At 35.5% G+C, this 15607-nt stretch overlaps 1 protein-coding gene across 9 annotated transcripts in view; it reads left to right on the top strand.

Annotated features, from left to right (window-relative positions):
* WDFY3 (WD repeat and FYVE domain containing 3) overlaps window positions 1-15607 on the top strand; it is a 271593-nt gene that overhangs the window by 157954 nt on the left and 98032 nt on the right. For all 9 annotated transcript variants that reach the window (XM_041759517.1, XM_041759516.1, XM_041759518.1 and 6 more), the window contains 8 exons: window positions 516-616; window positions 752-970; window positions 5004-5185; window positions 6990-7221; window positions 9154-9314; window positions 11591-11702; window positions 13426-13616; window positions 15073-15225. In XM_041759517.1, the coding sequence (XP_041615451.1) occupies window positions 516-616; window positions 752-970; window positions 5004-5185; window positions 6990-7221; window positions 9154-9314; window positions 11591-11702; window positions 13426-13616; window positions 15073-15225 (1351 nt within the window). The remainder of the gene's footprint in view (window positions 1-515; window positions 617-751; window positions 971-5003; window positions 5186-6989; window positions 7222-9153; window positions 9315-11590; window positions 11703-13425; window positions 13617-15072; window positions 15226-15607) is intronic.

The raw sequence follows: 15607 nt of genomic DNA, 5'->3' as shown, positions 1-15607 counted from the left end.
CTAATACTGTAGATCTAGGTCTATACTAGTTTTTTGTGGGATTCTTATACATCAGTCTAAAACTATAAATTGTATTTTAAGAACATTGTCATTGGTTATTATTAAATGATGGATTAAAACATATTACAGAATAGTCAGAACTAATCGGCACAGAGGAAAACAACACACTGAAAAGGGACATCAGGGACCTTCTTCTGTGATGAAAGTGTTCCAGTGTCTTGAACAGGGTTATACATTGGTGCATTTTTCCATAATGCAACCTGTACTCTGAATTTAAAAAAAATTTAAAAAAAAATAAAAATGATGCCACTGGAGATTTTTAAAATATATCTTTCAGCACTCTTTCATAATTACAAGAAGGGAGGGACCTTGTTAGGCAGCCAGGTTTGTTTCATGTTCTCTTTGTTCCAGTTGCCCTTAGATGAAGGCAGTTTATTTCAGTATGGTAAGTGTTTAGTGGTAAGAGAAGAAAATGGTTGATCTCTCATATGTACATTGTCTTTTTTCTCTAATAGCTGCTTGTTCCTGCCTAGTTTGGCCCCTCACAATGCTCCTACAAACAATGCCGTAACAACGGGTCTTACCGATGGGGCTGTGGTCAGTGGCATTGGTTCTGGTAAATACTAACTTTCTTGGCTCATGAGATTCCTTTTTTTAGTCGGTTATATTTTATTTAGAGTTTATTGCCTTCTTTATAAAATGTAAATATGAATCAACACAAACTCTTTCATTGTTACTTTTCTATTTTTAGGTGAAAGATTCTTCCCTCCTCCATCTGGCTTAAGCTACTCTAGCTGGTTCTGTATTGAACATTTTAGTTCTCCTCCAAATAACCACCCTGTCAGACTTCTTACTGTCGTGCGCCGAGCAAATTCTTCTGAGCAGCATTATGTCTGCCTTGCCATCGTTCTGTCAGCAAAAGACCGATCTCTGATTGTTTCCACCAAAGAGGAACTACTCCAAAACTATGGTTCGTATCAGTTTCTTTTTGCTTCTCATGTAATTGAAAGTATTAAACTTTATTATAATATTCATCTTTAAGATCCATTGCTAATTTTTTTCCAATTTAAATTACCATAGGATAGAATAAGTTATATGAAATGTTGAATATTGTTTACCAGTGAATTTTAAGGCACTTTCAAAAGAGACTTAGATAGAAAACAATGGATAGAGTTCTTAAAATAAGGATTCCTCTCTACTTGCCAAGAAATCACAGCTTTTGCTAGGAAAGCAGATTGCTTGTTTGATGTATTTTAGTAAGGATTTTCATTGGCTATGAATTCTGCTTAGCTAATGAATATTCATTGAGCACCTGCCTACCATATGTGCTACTCTGTGCTAGACACAATAGCATTTTAATTACTTTATCCATCACTTACCTTCAAGGCTTAATGCATAGCATTTAATAATCTAATTTTCTAATTCTTTCCAACATGCCAGAATGTTACATTACTATCAGTAGAACTTATTCAAGGCATTCATGGAGATCTTCCTAAATGATGTGAATAGTGTAAAATATAAGTCTCAGTTTACTGAATGTCCTTTGCTCTGAATATAAGTATTTGTAATATAAATACACCTTTTTTATCGTTTTCTAAATTTATCTTTAACCAAATAATACCATGTATTGCTTCACATGTGATTGGTATTTGAATATTAATTTGAATGTTAGCTCAATTAGATTGTAAGGCCTCTTTTCCTAGTATTCTTTACAACTAGCACAGAGTATGCATCAATATAGTATAACTGCTTTAAAATTCTTATTAGGACACTCTATTTAATCCTGTTGATGTTTTCCTCATAATCAGACCTATTTGCATTCTTTCATTTTCTTTTACCAAATCTCTGACCTCTCTTTTACAACTTCCTTCTTTCTTTTCCATCTTCCCCTTAAAATTAATATTCTCCCAGATTTCATCTTTAGTCTTTGTATTCAAACTTCTCTTCATAAGAAAAAAAAATCTTATCTTTGTTAGCTTTAGGTCTTTTTAATCCCAGGGATTCTGAAATTAAAAATTTTTTTATTTATCTGTGTCTCATGCTTTCTCTTCATATTTTAACTGCAAAGTAGACATCTTCATATGAATAGTCATTCTGTAAACAACTCAAAATAGAATACTTTATAAAGCCTGCATCTCTATTTTCCTATCTTGGTAAATGACACCTCCTCCACCAGTTAGCCTAGCTAAAAACCTCAAGTCTACCTTGATAATACCACCCCTTTCATTAAGTCTCACTGAATTTTGCTTTCTTCGTAATTCTTCCCTTCCTCTTATGTCCACCATCATAGATATTACTTGGTTTGTTTTTTTTGTTTTTTTTGTCACTGATCTGGACTTCCAAGATTTTAATTCTTTATTTTTGTCTTTGTCTAGACAAAAATAGAACTAGATGATTGCACATGCTATGTGATTTATTACTTTGGTAATCTGAGAAGCCCTGCCACCCAAACACTTAGAATGTTTTGTAGAAATATGAATGAATGAATGAATGAGAATGAATAAGAAGAAAAGGAAAATAAATATGGATAGCTTGAAAGGGAAATAATGAGCAAAGTGAATAATAATGGAGAATTTAGAAAAGGGATAGAGGTTAGTAGAAAAGTTAACGAATGGATCTAGTGATATTTCAGTAAACTAGGGAAATGTTTTCTAACTTTGCATCATTTTCTCAAAATTTAATTTACAAGACTACCATCGTCTATATATCACTAGAAATTAAAGTAACAGATACATTAGTTATAGATGATGTTACTACTACAAGAATCCATCCTCTGAACAGCTGTAGCCCATTAAGATGTGTAGGTAATTAAGAGTTGTCTGAAACCAGTTGGCTCACCAAGATATCCTGACATGCTGGATATGCTGGATATGGCTTAGTCTTAGCCTGAGTCAGAATATGAAATTCAGAAAAATTTTTAAGTGAAATCTACAATTCTGGTAAGATTTAGTCTATTAACAGGAAAGAAAAAGAGAAGAGTTCCTGGTTTTGAGCATACTTGTTATCTTTTCTTTCACATCCTTTGGTCCATACACTAGACTTTTCAAAACTGTTTCCCCTGGTTTCTTCAATTCTGTTCCTATATTAGGTCACCAGTTGATAAGATTGTGCCTTTCTTTTCTTTCTTTCTTTTTTTTTTTTTTTTTAGATTGTGCCTTTCTTAACTCATGAATGGGAGTATATTCTGTATTGTCATTTTTAAAATATAATCTTGACATTTCAGTATACACTGATATTTTAGGATTCCAAAAATTAAAGTTAGTATTTTATCATGTACACATGATTGCATTTGGAATGGGCTTGTGGTTCTCTATCGTATTTTTTTTTATTTTATTTATAATTCTTTCTTCATATAAATTACACTTTAACTTTTAGTGTATTTACTTGTGTGTGCTTATCCTGAAAAATGGTGGGTCTGCTTTAAGTTACATTGTTACAGATTAGTTCTTTTTGAAAATTTTTTTTTGGGGGGTAGGTGGAGAAATGAATTTTTTAAAAAGATTTTTGTTTATTTATTCATGAGAGAGACAGAGGCATAAGAAGAGGGAGAAACAGGCTCACCACAGGGAGCCCCATGTGGGACTTGATCCCAGGACCCCCGGGATCACTCCCTGAGTCAAAGGCAGATGCTCAACCGCTGAGCCACCTAGGTGCCCCAGGAAGAATGAATTTTTAACATCTGGATATCCATTGTTGTCCCACCCCTTGGATGTTTAGGAAAGTTAAATTAATTTTTAATTAGCTTAACACTAAGAATTAATTATTAATTTGACCCATTAATTATGAATTAATATTGACCCATTATTTCCTACCATGATCAGGCAATATACTGGGTAGCAGAGAGAAAACAGATGGGAGCCAGGAAATGTTTGCAGAGTGTTAGGAAATTAATCAGAGTTGTCTGTTGAAGCAGGAAACTTGAATCAAAAAGTACCTTTCCATGTAGCCATTATGGAAAATAGTATGAAGTTTCCTCAGAAACTTCCATATGATCCAGTAATTCGACTATTGGGTATTTATAAAAAACAAAACAAAAATATTAACCCAAAAAGATCTCTGCACCCCTATGTTTATAGCAGCATTACTTACAATAGGCAAGATATGGAAGCAACCCAAGTGTCCATTAAGAGATGAAAGGGGAAAGAGGAGGTGATGTATATACAATGGAATATTGCTCAGCCATAGAAAAGAATGAAATCTTGCCACTTGCAACAACATGGTTGGAGCTAGAGGGTCTTATGCTAAGTAAAATAAGTTAGAGAAAGACATATACCATATGATTTCATGCATGTGGAATTTAAGAAACAAAAGAAGCAGAGGGGAAAAATGACAGATAAACCAAGAAACAGACTCTTAACTATAGAGAACAAACTGATGGTCCCAGAGAAGGAGGGTTTGGAAGGCAGGGTAAAATAGGTGATAGGGATTAACAGTACACTTATCATGATGAGCACTAAGTAATGTACAGAATTACTGAATCACTATATTGTACACATGAAACTAATATAATAAACCTTTCCACTCCATAAATTACCTCCTTACTACCAGCTATCATAGGGCAGGGGTCAGGGCAGTGTAACTACAATCTGAGAGCAGATAGTTGGCTCATTGTGTCATTGAGCAGAGCATATGGCAAGATTAAAATTTTTAGTTTTCCAACCAGTGCTGTAATGAAATACATGGCAAATGAGAATTTAAAAAGACCTTTTTAAACAGACCATGACAGATAAAAATCAATTAGTCTCTTTTTCTCATCTCTTATAACTTTATTGTCTATTTTTTATTTCATCAACTCTTATAACTATTTGATAATAACTGTATCTTGAGCAGAAGAAAGCAAAAATACATTCCAGGTTTTACTTGTTGCTACAGGTAACATTGTTGAGTGAAGAGGGTATTTTTGTCTATACCAGTATTACATTATTTTAACAAAGTCAAGATCTAGGTATGAGTAATTGTTAGAATGAAGATGTTGCGTTTTTTCTTTCTCCTCTTTATTTTAGTTGATGATTTTAGTGAAGAATCTTCTTTTTATGAGATTCTCCCGTGCTGTGCCCGCTTTCGATGTGGAGAACTTATAGTTGAGGGGCAGTGGCATCATTTAGTTTTGGTGATGAGCAAAGGCATGCTGAAAAACAGTACTGCAGCCCTCTATATTGACGGACAGCTTGTTAACACTGTGAAGGTAAGCACACTTGTGCTTGTAAGTCTTAATCTGCCTTACGAGATAGTTTAGGGGTAGATGTGTTTGTGTGTTCGTGTTTGCAGGGGTATATTTGAAATTACTGTTTTAATTTCAGAGTGACCTTTATTACCCATTTGAACAATGTGTTTAAAAGTCATGCGGCTGGCTGATTCATATCACATACTTAGAGAAGAAGAGAAAGAAGAGGTTACTGAGTACTAAAAAAGATTGTAAATATGTTAGCATTTGAGCCAGTTTGCTAAGTGATTTTTCATGAAAGAAAAACCAGGTGAAGGATGCCTAAATAACCTATGAGCAGTTTTGTCACTCTGTCATGTTATGCATTCCAGTAGACTATATTCCTTTGGAGCTGGAACGTTTTTATTCATCTTTGTTTTCAGATCATCCATTTAATAGCCCCGATAATAGTAGTTAGGTATTCCAATTCTGTTCGCTGAGTGAATGAGTGTATAATATTACTCTAGATATAGGTATACTATACTATGATATTCAGAAGAGAGATAAGAGAATTGAAACAGCCAGTAAAGAATCAGAAGTTCCTTTTTTGTATCAGGATGAATGCTGCTAGTTACTTCCGACATAACTCAGCTAGCAAGCTGTTAAAATGCTATAGCTATCTAAAATATAGTATCCATTTTTATAGCAATTATCTGTTGAAAGAAGCAAAGTTTGTCCTTGTGTGTGAATTAAAGTTTAAAAAGCATTGAGATCGTTAGCTTCCTTGAATGTATTTTCTTCATTAATGATATTTTATTGTGACATTTGTATTTCAATAAGATAAACCCTAAAATCCACTCTGTGGGAATTGTATTGTTTCTTCTGTACACATGATTGCATTTGGAATGGGCTTGTGGATTCTCTAATAGGTTGCTCCTTTGTTATTTTTAATATTATTTAAAATAAAAATATCCTCAGCTTCTAGAATTGAGAGGTAGATTTATTATCAATATATTTACATCGTCGTTATCACCGTGCCTGTGAGGAGTCAGCGGTCCCGTGAAACCAACTTTAGGCTGAGTGGTGGTCTTCATACTTAACTGTTAACATCACCAGAACTTTTCTGTAATATATGGAGTGATAGATGTAATCTGAAGTCGAGAACGTGTTACTGTAAAATATCCTTCGTACTATCGAGTGATAGAAGCTGCCTATGCCATAAGAAACCACTTTACTTTATTTTCTCTTATGTTCTAATTATATAGTTACTACAAATGAATTGAATGATAATTTTGCACCTTGTCAGTAAACACTAGCGTAATTTCAAATCTGAGAATATATTTTACATTGAGATTATGTGTGTATTAATTACATAACAGACTGTTAAATTTTAGAACTTTTGTAGCACTTTACCCATTATATAAAACACTTCTCATGAATAATTTTGACAGACTCAGATTGAAGGTGACATAATTTCAAGACTACTTGAATTCCATAGTTGGAAAGCTCTGTTTTTATTTCAACCCAAAAATTTCATAGAAGCAATGTTAATTTGATATGCAAACCAATCCCCATACAGTAATAGTATCCCTCTATTTGATTGTTTCCCTTTCTTACATTAGATAGTTTATCAGAGAGTTGGATAATAGCAAATTTCCATCTTCCAAGTCAGGTTCCAGAATCTTGGTCTGCCCTTGTATTTCTCAACCCAACTACTTTGTACATAAAGTTACATGACCTTGGAATAATGAAACTATATGCAGAAAGTGATTATTTTCCTGGTGAAAGTCGGAGATTTTGGTTTGTATCTCTTACATTTGCTTTCATTTTTTTTTTTTTCCTACAGCTGCATTATGTTCACAGTACTCCTGGAGGTTCAGGTTCTGCTAACCCACCTGTGGTCAGCACAGTCTATGCATATGTTGGCACTCCACCTGCCCAACGCCAAATTGCTTCATTGGTTTGGCGTCTTGGACCCACTCATTTTCTGGAAGAAGTTTTACCTCCTTCAAATGTTACTACCATTTATGAACTAGGACCAAATTATGTTGGAAGCTTTCAGGCCGTATGTATGCCATGTGAGTAACTTAATGTGTGAAGCTGCCATGTAGGTACATGAATAAGTGCATATACACGTGTATATACAGGTTTGTATATAGGGTGTGGCTAGGGTTATACATTGTTCTCTTATAAAAGAGACTTCTCCTTCACTTTTCTTCAATGTGATATTATTGATGATTCACTCTTCTTCCAGATGTTCTCCTCCACTGATTGTGCTATACTTTCCTGATTTTTGTTTTCATGCCTGATCACTAACTTTCTAGTTTCTCTTATCGGCTCCAAGATATGTTTGCTCTCTAAGAGTCAAACTATAACCTTTTTCTATAATTTTTCCTAAATAAGCATTTTTTTTTTAGTTTTAAAGATTTTAATTGTAAGAGAGAGGGAGAGATAGCAAAAGAGAGCACAAGTGGAGGGCAGAGAGAGGAGAAGCAGAGTCCCTGCTGAACAAAGAGCCTCACATGGGGCTCCATCCCAGGACCTGAGATCATGACTGGAGCCAATCAGGCAAATGCTTAACTGACTGACTCACCCAGGTGCCCCATATATAAGCATTTTAAAGTGTTATCTACTCTGGTTAAAGAAAGGAAGGATGTTTCCAGAAAATACACACTCATAAATATTTTTCAGGTTAGACCAATTAACATCAGATTTCCTTATCCCTTTACTCCTACAGTTTACTTCTTATTATCCTTTCTTCCAAAAGAAATTTAGAGTCAAAGGAACTGATGTAGCAGTACTTTTTCCAAGTGATGTTCTCAGAAGAATTAGGACAAGTTTATTGTAAATGATGATAATCCTGTGGCTAAGTTTTCTTTCTCTTGTGTTCTTTTTGTTTTTTTTTTTTTAAGACTTTATTTATTTATTTGAGAAAGAGAGCACACACAGCATGACTGTATAGGGGGACTGAGGGAGAAGCAGACTTCCCACTGAACAGGAAGTGCAATGTGGGGCTTGATCCCAGAACCTGAGATCATGACGTGAGCTGAAGGTAGATGCTCAACCAACTGAGCCACCATAGCAACCCTCTTTCACTCATATTCTTGATTTAGAGAGATCTAATAAGAGCTAAGACTGAGCACTCAGTCTCTGCAATAAGTTAATACACGTGAAGGACAGAGCTGTTCAGAGTTCTTCACATGTATTTGTTCAGCTTTTTTTTTTTTTTAAGATTTTATTTTTTTATTCATGAGAGACACAGAGAGAGAAAGAGAGAGAGGCAGAGATGTAGGCAGAGGGAGAGGCAGGCTCCCAGTAGGGAGCCTGATGGAGGACTCAATCCCAGGACCCAGGAATCACGACCTGAGCCAAAGACAGATGCTCAACCACTGAGCCACCCAGGTGCCCCTTGTTCATCTTTTCAAACATTGGTACTTACATACTGTTTTTATAATCCTCATTTTACAGATGGGGAAACTGAGGCACAGAAATGTGTAAGTCACATATCTTTTAGGTGATAAAGCGAAAATTCAAACTTAAGCCATCTAGCTCCAAGACTTATATTCTTAACTGTTCTGCTATGTTGCTTAGCTTAGAAGAATATAGAGAAGCACATATGGGGGCTCTCGTTGGGGAAGAGACCTACTGCAACAAAGCTTATAGGCATTCCACTCATGTTCATTTTCTTTCTCCTTTGAAGTTAAAGGGGGAAAGGTATGATTTCTTTGATAATACTTAAAACTCTTTTCCTTTATATTATGCTATGTGTAAAACACACTTTAAGATTAAAACTTAGAATGTGAGGGTCTATTACTAGGTGGTTTTCTCTTATTTTGTAAAAAGAAATAAATGAAGAGCTGAAAATTTACAGTTTTTAAATTTAACCCTAATGTTCCACTTTAAAAGATTTTTCAAGTCCACCCATTTAAAAATGATAGTAAGAATAAAACATTTGTGTAAGAAAAGGAGAAATACTGACAATTTTGAAAAGGATTATTCTTCATTTGAAGGTAAAGATGCAAAGTCTGAAGGTGTAGTCCCATCTCCTGTGTCATTAGTACCAGAAGAAAAGGTGTCATTTGGCCTATATGCACTCTCTGTGTCTTCCCTAACGGTGGCAAGAATCCGGAAAGTGTACAACAAGTTGGACAGCAAAGCCATCGCTAAGCAGGTAAGCAGAATGATTTCACAGTAAGCTGTGGCTGGTTTTCCCAGGAAAGTGTTTTAGAACATCATTATGGGTCCACCCAAGTTTGAATAGTTACTGAAAATAGTGCCTTTCGTGTATTGTTTATATTTGTTTTATTGGCTTTGGATTTAAGCCAAAACATAGTTAGATAATTAGCTTAATTTGGAAAAGTGAGAATTTCCTTCTCTGTGCATGATTTATATTCTTTTTAAAATATTATTATTGGCAATTAAATTGAATTACAGAAAACGAAAGAAAACAATTGCTATTTTTAAGGGTATCACTTAACTTTTTCTGGATCACCTACTATGTGCCAAGTACCGCTTTGTTTAGGATACAGAAGTGGATATAGAGAAAATTCCTGCCTTTATGTTTCTTACATTGTAGTGGAAGAGACAGATGATAATAACTAAAGAAATGACCTAATCTTAGGTTATATTAGAAAGTGAAGAGTGCAGAGAATAAAGCAAGGAAGGAGAAAGTGATCAACTTATAGTGCTAAATAGAATGGTTGTAGGAGGCCTCATTCTAAAGGTGAAATTGGAGAAGACTTGAAATAGGAGAGGCAGCAAGCCATGAGAACATGCAGAATGGGATATAGTCACAGCATGGGTGATATTGTCCCAGTGGTATAAGTGCTGAGGCCCTGAGGAAGGTCCATGCATGCTGTAGAGGTGGCGAGGCTGGAGCAAATGAGAGAAGACCTGGGTCGTAGAAGAACTCAGATAGGTAACAGGTACTAGACTGTATTGGATTTATAGGCAGTGGTAGAGACATTGGCTTGAGCCAAGTGAGATGGGAAGCATTATTGGGTTCCAGACCTAATGAATGAAATGTTAGCCAGGATGGCTCTGACCTTCCTTGAATAGACTGAAGGGGGACAACAGACAAAGGTAGAAACAAGGAGACCAGTTTTATAATAATTCATATGACTATAATGGTGGTGACACCTGGGAAGATAGTAGTGGCCATGATGAGAAATGATCAGATTTGAGGTATATTTTAAAGATGAGGCCAACAGTTTTTGGAGATTGGGTGTGAATTATGAAGAAAAGAAAGAAATCAAGGATAACTCCAAGTTTTTTTTGCTCTAACATTGAGGAAAACAGGGTTGCTTTTTCTGATTTGGAGAAAACTTTTGGAAGAGTACTTTGGGGAAGAATACTCAGAACTATGTTTTAGAGAAATTTGAGAAGTATATTAGATATCTTAGTGGAGATCTCAAAGCCATTGGAAATGTGAATCTGGACTTTGAGGTAGAGGTTTGAACCATGGATGTTCAGAAGTGATATCTAAAGCCGGGAGGCTAGATGCTTTTATCTAAGTATAGATGTGGCTAGAGAAGAGAAAGGTTCCAGACTGAGACCTGGACATCTAGTACTGGGGAGCTATGGAGATGAAGAACCAGCAAAAAACAGTGAGGAGTAGCGGCCAGCAAGAAAAGGAGAAAAACGAGGAGAGTTTGATGTGATAGAAATCAGTAATTCACTGTGGCAAATGTCTCTGGTCCAGAAAAGACTAGGACTAAGGACTGACCAGCAGTGGGTCTAACAAGGTGGAAGTTGTAGGTGAACTTGGCAAGCTGTCTGGCTGATTAGAGGAGGCACAGCCCAAGGGAGGAAATCGAGAGAATGGGAGGAAAGGATTTGGGAACAGTAAGTATTGACAACTCTTGTGCAGGCATATGTCTGTAAGTACATGGACCATCCTTCAAGGAACATGAACTATAGATAAATTTAGTTCTACAAGGAACAATAGAATTAAAGTTTTAGGATTGTGTTTGCTTTGAAAGCCCATTATGTGTATATTTGTGCTACATATGCAAAACTTATCATTTCTCTTTTGTAGGCATGTTTTATCTATAAACACTTGAATAATTTATGTGACATTTACTTGGATGTGAAGTAAAGTTAATATTATGTTCACTGATCAGAAATACCGTGAGACAGCTAGTGTTAAGAACTTTAAATCCATGACAGAATTTCATCTGGAAAGATCTCTGAAGCTATTTCCAATGAACCCCTCACCATCTTTATCTCAGTAGATTGTACTTAACTTACTATCTTGACTTTCTATCCACAGGAAGAGCTTGCACACTTAAAAAAAAAATGAATGCCCATGTTTTTAATACTCTGATAAGAGAAAGAAATGATGTTACAAATCATGGTCGTGTGTTTGTTTTTTGTTTTTTTTTTCCAATCAAAATGTTCAGACTGTTCTTCTATAGTTACATTTTTCTCCCCTTTCCTATTCTTCAGTTAGGCATTTCTTCCCATGAGAATGCCACTCCTGTGAAATTGATACACAACTCAGCAGGACACCTTAATGGACCTGCACGGACAGTTGGAGCTACTCTGATTGGATACTTGGGTGAGTCAGATTGCCTTACTGTTTCAGACTCCTTTATTGGCCTTCGAATCTGCATTCACTGCATTCATATTTTATAGTGTTCTTACAATATTTAGAAATTAATAACAATCTCAAACTCCAGTAAACTTTAAAAATCATAACCTTTTTAAAAATCCCATTAACTTTTTCCCTATTTTGTCAGCACTAATGAGTGCTGACTACATATTTCTGTGTAATTTCAAGGTAAAATTCACACTACATTTAGGGATAGAGATGTAAAGATTTAGAAATATTGGTGATTATTGCATGGTTTGGTGCAGCAGTGGTGGCACTCGTGAGTGCATCTGTTATTTGGAAATGAGCTAGAAATAAGACCTCTGGAGTATAAACAGTGACTCCAACTATAGTAGAAGTTAAAGCTGGTGGACATTCTACAGAGCCTTGTACTTGATGTGTGCTTAAAAAGAGTTGATTTTTTTGGTTAGGTAGAATCCTGAGACATAATCCAGTCATGTCATCCAAAATTCAGAACCAGCCATTATATATCTAAAGTACGTTAATATTGGTTCTTTTTTAGATTAATAAAAAGTTAGTGTTCTGTTAGTCAGAATCCTACGTATTTATCAGTCCTTGGCAGTTTTTATTGTCTCAGTGATGTGTACATATCCTAACTTTGGTTTTCTTCATTAACCACATTGCATTATAAAACAGTTTTCTTTATGCTAATGCACATGTTAGTTTTTCTTTATTCAATTCAGCAAGTATTTACTGAGCTCTGCTCTATGTCCTTTGCAAAAATATAACAGCACATGGTATAGTAAAAAAAAAAAAAAAATCAGTGAGTGAAGAGTTCAAAGATTGAGGTTCCTGCTTCTATTCTGTAACTGTGTGGCATTATACCAGACATTTGAGCTTTTTGGACTTCAACTTTCTGATCTATAAACTAGTAATACTGGCCCTAATTACTTCAGAAAGTAGTTTTCAAAATTTGGTGCCATAATATATGCAAATATTATGGATACTGCAAAGCACATAGAAATATAAAATGCATATTAGTTTTATTTTTGGAAAACTCAATCTTGATTAGTAGGCAAATGACATTCAAACAGTGCTTTCTTTTAAAAGCAAGGTTAGAAAAAAAAAGCAAAGTTAGGAACATAGAAGTGAGGTTTCTTTAGTTGACATGAAGTGAGTTCTAGTGCTGTGTTTCCACATGCTTATGCTCTTCTGGAGTCACTGTCACTGGTGTACTGTTACTCAGACTATATAACTAGAAAGTTTTGAGTAATGGCTACTGATGTACCTTGCTTGGCTCATCTTGGGAATACTTGGTCTTTGCCAGGATGACATCCACAACCCATTCCCCAGTTCAGAGCTCAAGGGCTGTTACCCTCCCCAAGTTTATTCCCCAGCAGTACCTAGTCAGGCATTCTCCTCACTCACCTCAGAAGTGAATTCTCAGGGCCTCTATACTTTGCCTTTATGCTGTCCAAAGCTACACAGTCAAAACCTTTGAGCTTGCTCTTGAACCCCAACCCTTCTCTACTCACTCCTTTACTCCCACCTTGTCTCTGAGTGTAGGCATTAGCATTTATTACATTCCACATCCGACCTTGAATTTTTATTTAGAATTTTTATTTTAGGATAGAGTATAATTTAAAATTAATTAAATATTTCTTAAGATGATTTATTCAGTTCTTGTTTACATAGGGAATTTAATTATTTTTCACTGTCTTTTAATCAGGAGTAAGAACATTTGTCCCTAAGCCTGTTGCCACTACTTTGCAGTACATTGGTGGAGCGGCAGCCATCCTGGGCCTGGTGGCCATGGCTTCTGATGTGGAAGGGCTATATGCAGCAGTCAAGGCCCTGGTTTGTGTTGTCAAGAGTAACCCACTAGCCAGCAAAGAAATGGAAAGAATCAAGGGCTACCAGGTTTGTAACCATAAAGCTTCACTCTCACATTACTTCATGTTTAGGGGGAAAAAAAAAATCTAATTTTCATTATTATTTATATTTTTTCAAACTCTGGAAGAATTATTTCATCCAAATGTACTTTAAAGGTCAGTAGTTTTTTAGTAAAAGTAATATATTTCAAGTGAGAATGTGAATTGTTTATTTTGGCTCAAACTTTTTATCTTATCTCATCAAATCTTGTTTCCTAAACTCTTGAATTAGGCTTTGTTATTTCAGTTATTCAGTTATTTCAGATCTATTTGCTACTTTAGAATTCTTTTTCTCTATGGAAATTGGAGTGAAATGAAATAGGGTCATATTGCCAGCCCACGCTAGCTGCTAAATGGGTGATAGATTGAGAGAGTTCCTTGTTTTCCTCGTCTCTCCCCTCCACATCCAGTCATCTTTTACTGACCGCCCGCCCCCGCTCTCTTACCTAGGTGAGGTGAGAACCACTCTATAATACCTGTGCCATTGCTAGTCCTGAAAACTCAAGTGGGATTAAAAATATGCAGTATTCATGTATCCACAACCTACTAGGTTTAAGCAAAAAGTTATTTGTCAGAAAAGAAACAAGTATTTGGAGTAAAATTTAATCTCTTTAGTGTAGATGAAGTATGAATGCCTTCTCCTACTATAGCCAGCAGTTCATTGCTAGTGAATAAACTGTTTACTGTTTGTTTTCTGTAGATTTAATCACATTATTTTGGTAAGTGTTCTATTTTGCAAAACTTTCAAAATGATTATTGTGGCATTGCTCACCACATTTCATGAAAATACACGAGCCCTCTAAATGTTCCAACATTATGAGGATGACTAATAATTCTATATCCATTCCAGAGATTACCATTCAACCTTTTAAATTTGAAATTATGAAGACTATGTTGCAAAAGAAAAATCCTTGTAGTGAAATGTAATAAAATGGAGAAAAAGAGTAAAAAAGTTGTATGTACATGTTGGCAACAAATTAAATATGTGTGGATTGAAAGCATTTATGTAGAAGATATTTTAATGATAGAGTAGTTGGGATGACCCTGCTTATTAGATTTGCTCTAATTTTATATTGTCATAATAAAAATTTAGAAATCAGCTTGGGGGATCCCTGGGTGGCGCAGCGGTTTGGCGCTTGCCTTTGGCCCAGGGCGCGATCCTGGAGACCTGGGATCGAATCCCACGTCGGGCTCCCAGTGCATGGAGCCTGCTTCTCCCTCTGCCTGTGTCTCTGCCTCTCTCTATCTCTCTGTGACTATCATAATTTAAAAAAATTAAAAAAAAAAAAAAAAAAAAAAAAACAAATTTAGAAATCAGCTTGGAAGTCTCTAGGAATTGCTTTACATAGAGTTCGTGTGTGTGTGTGTGTGTGTGTGTGTGTGTGTGTGTGCGCGTGCATATATGATATGATTAATCAATGGGCATATGATACTGTTTCTTCTAGTTGCTGGCAATGCTGCTTAAGAAGAAACGTTCCCTCCTTAACAGCCACATTCTCCATCTAACGTTTTCCTTGGTGGGAACTGTTGATAGTGGACATGAGACCTCCATTATTCCAAATTCAACTGCCTTCCAGGATCTACTTTGTGATTTTGAAGTATGTATATGAACACTAATTGTTAATATACAGTCAATGAATCCATGTCTTACTCTGCATGTTGATAGAGTTAAGTATTAAAAAATTTGTCTCTAGGATGTGTTTAAGTTCTATAATTTTATGATGCTCCTGTTAATGTCATTGGTAAAGTACAAAAATAGAATAGTGATGGGGTTTCTTCTCCCCAGGGGTATTCCAGTTTACAAGTAGTGTAGAAGTGAAATGGTGTATAAGGCTTTTATCTAACTATAGCTAATTTGCTGCTTTTTCTGGCATTATAAGAGGCAAACATATATTCATTAAATAATTCTAATAGGTACCACTTACTCTCATATATCCCTTCTCCATTTAACTTCCCATTCACAGTACTTTACAACTCATC

This window comes from Vulpes lagopus, chromosome 6, assembly GCF_018345385.1.
Source record: "Vulpes lagopus strain Blue_001 chromosome 6, ASM1834538v1, whole genome shotgun sequence".
NCBI classification, from domain to species: domain Eukaryota; kingdom Metazoa; phylum Chordata; class Mammalia; order Carnivora; family Canidae; genus Vulpes; species Vulpes lagopus.
This window is presented reverse-complemented; position numbering and strand designations above follow the sequence as displayed.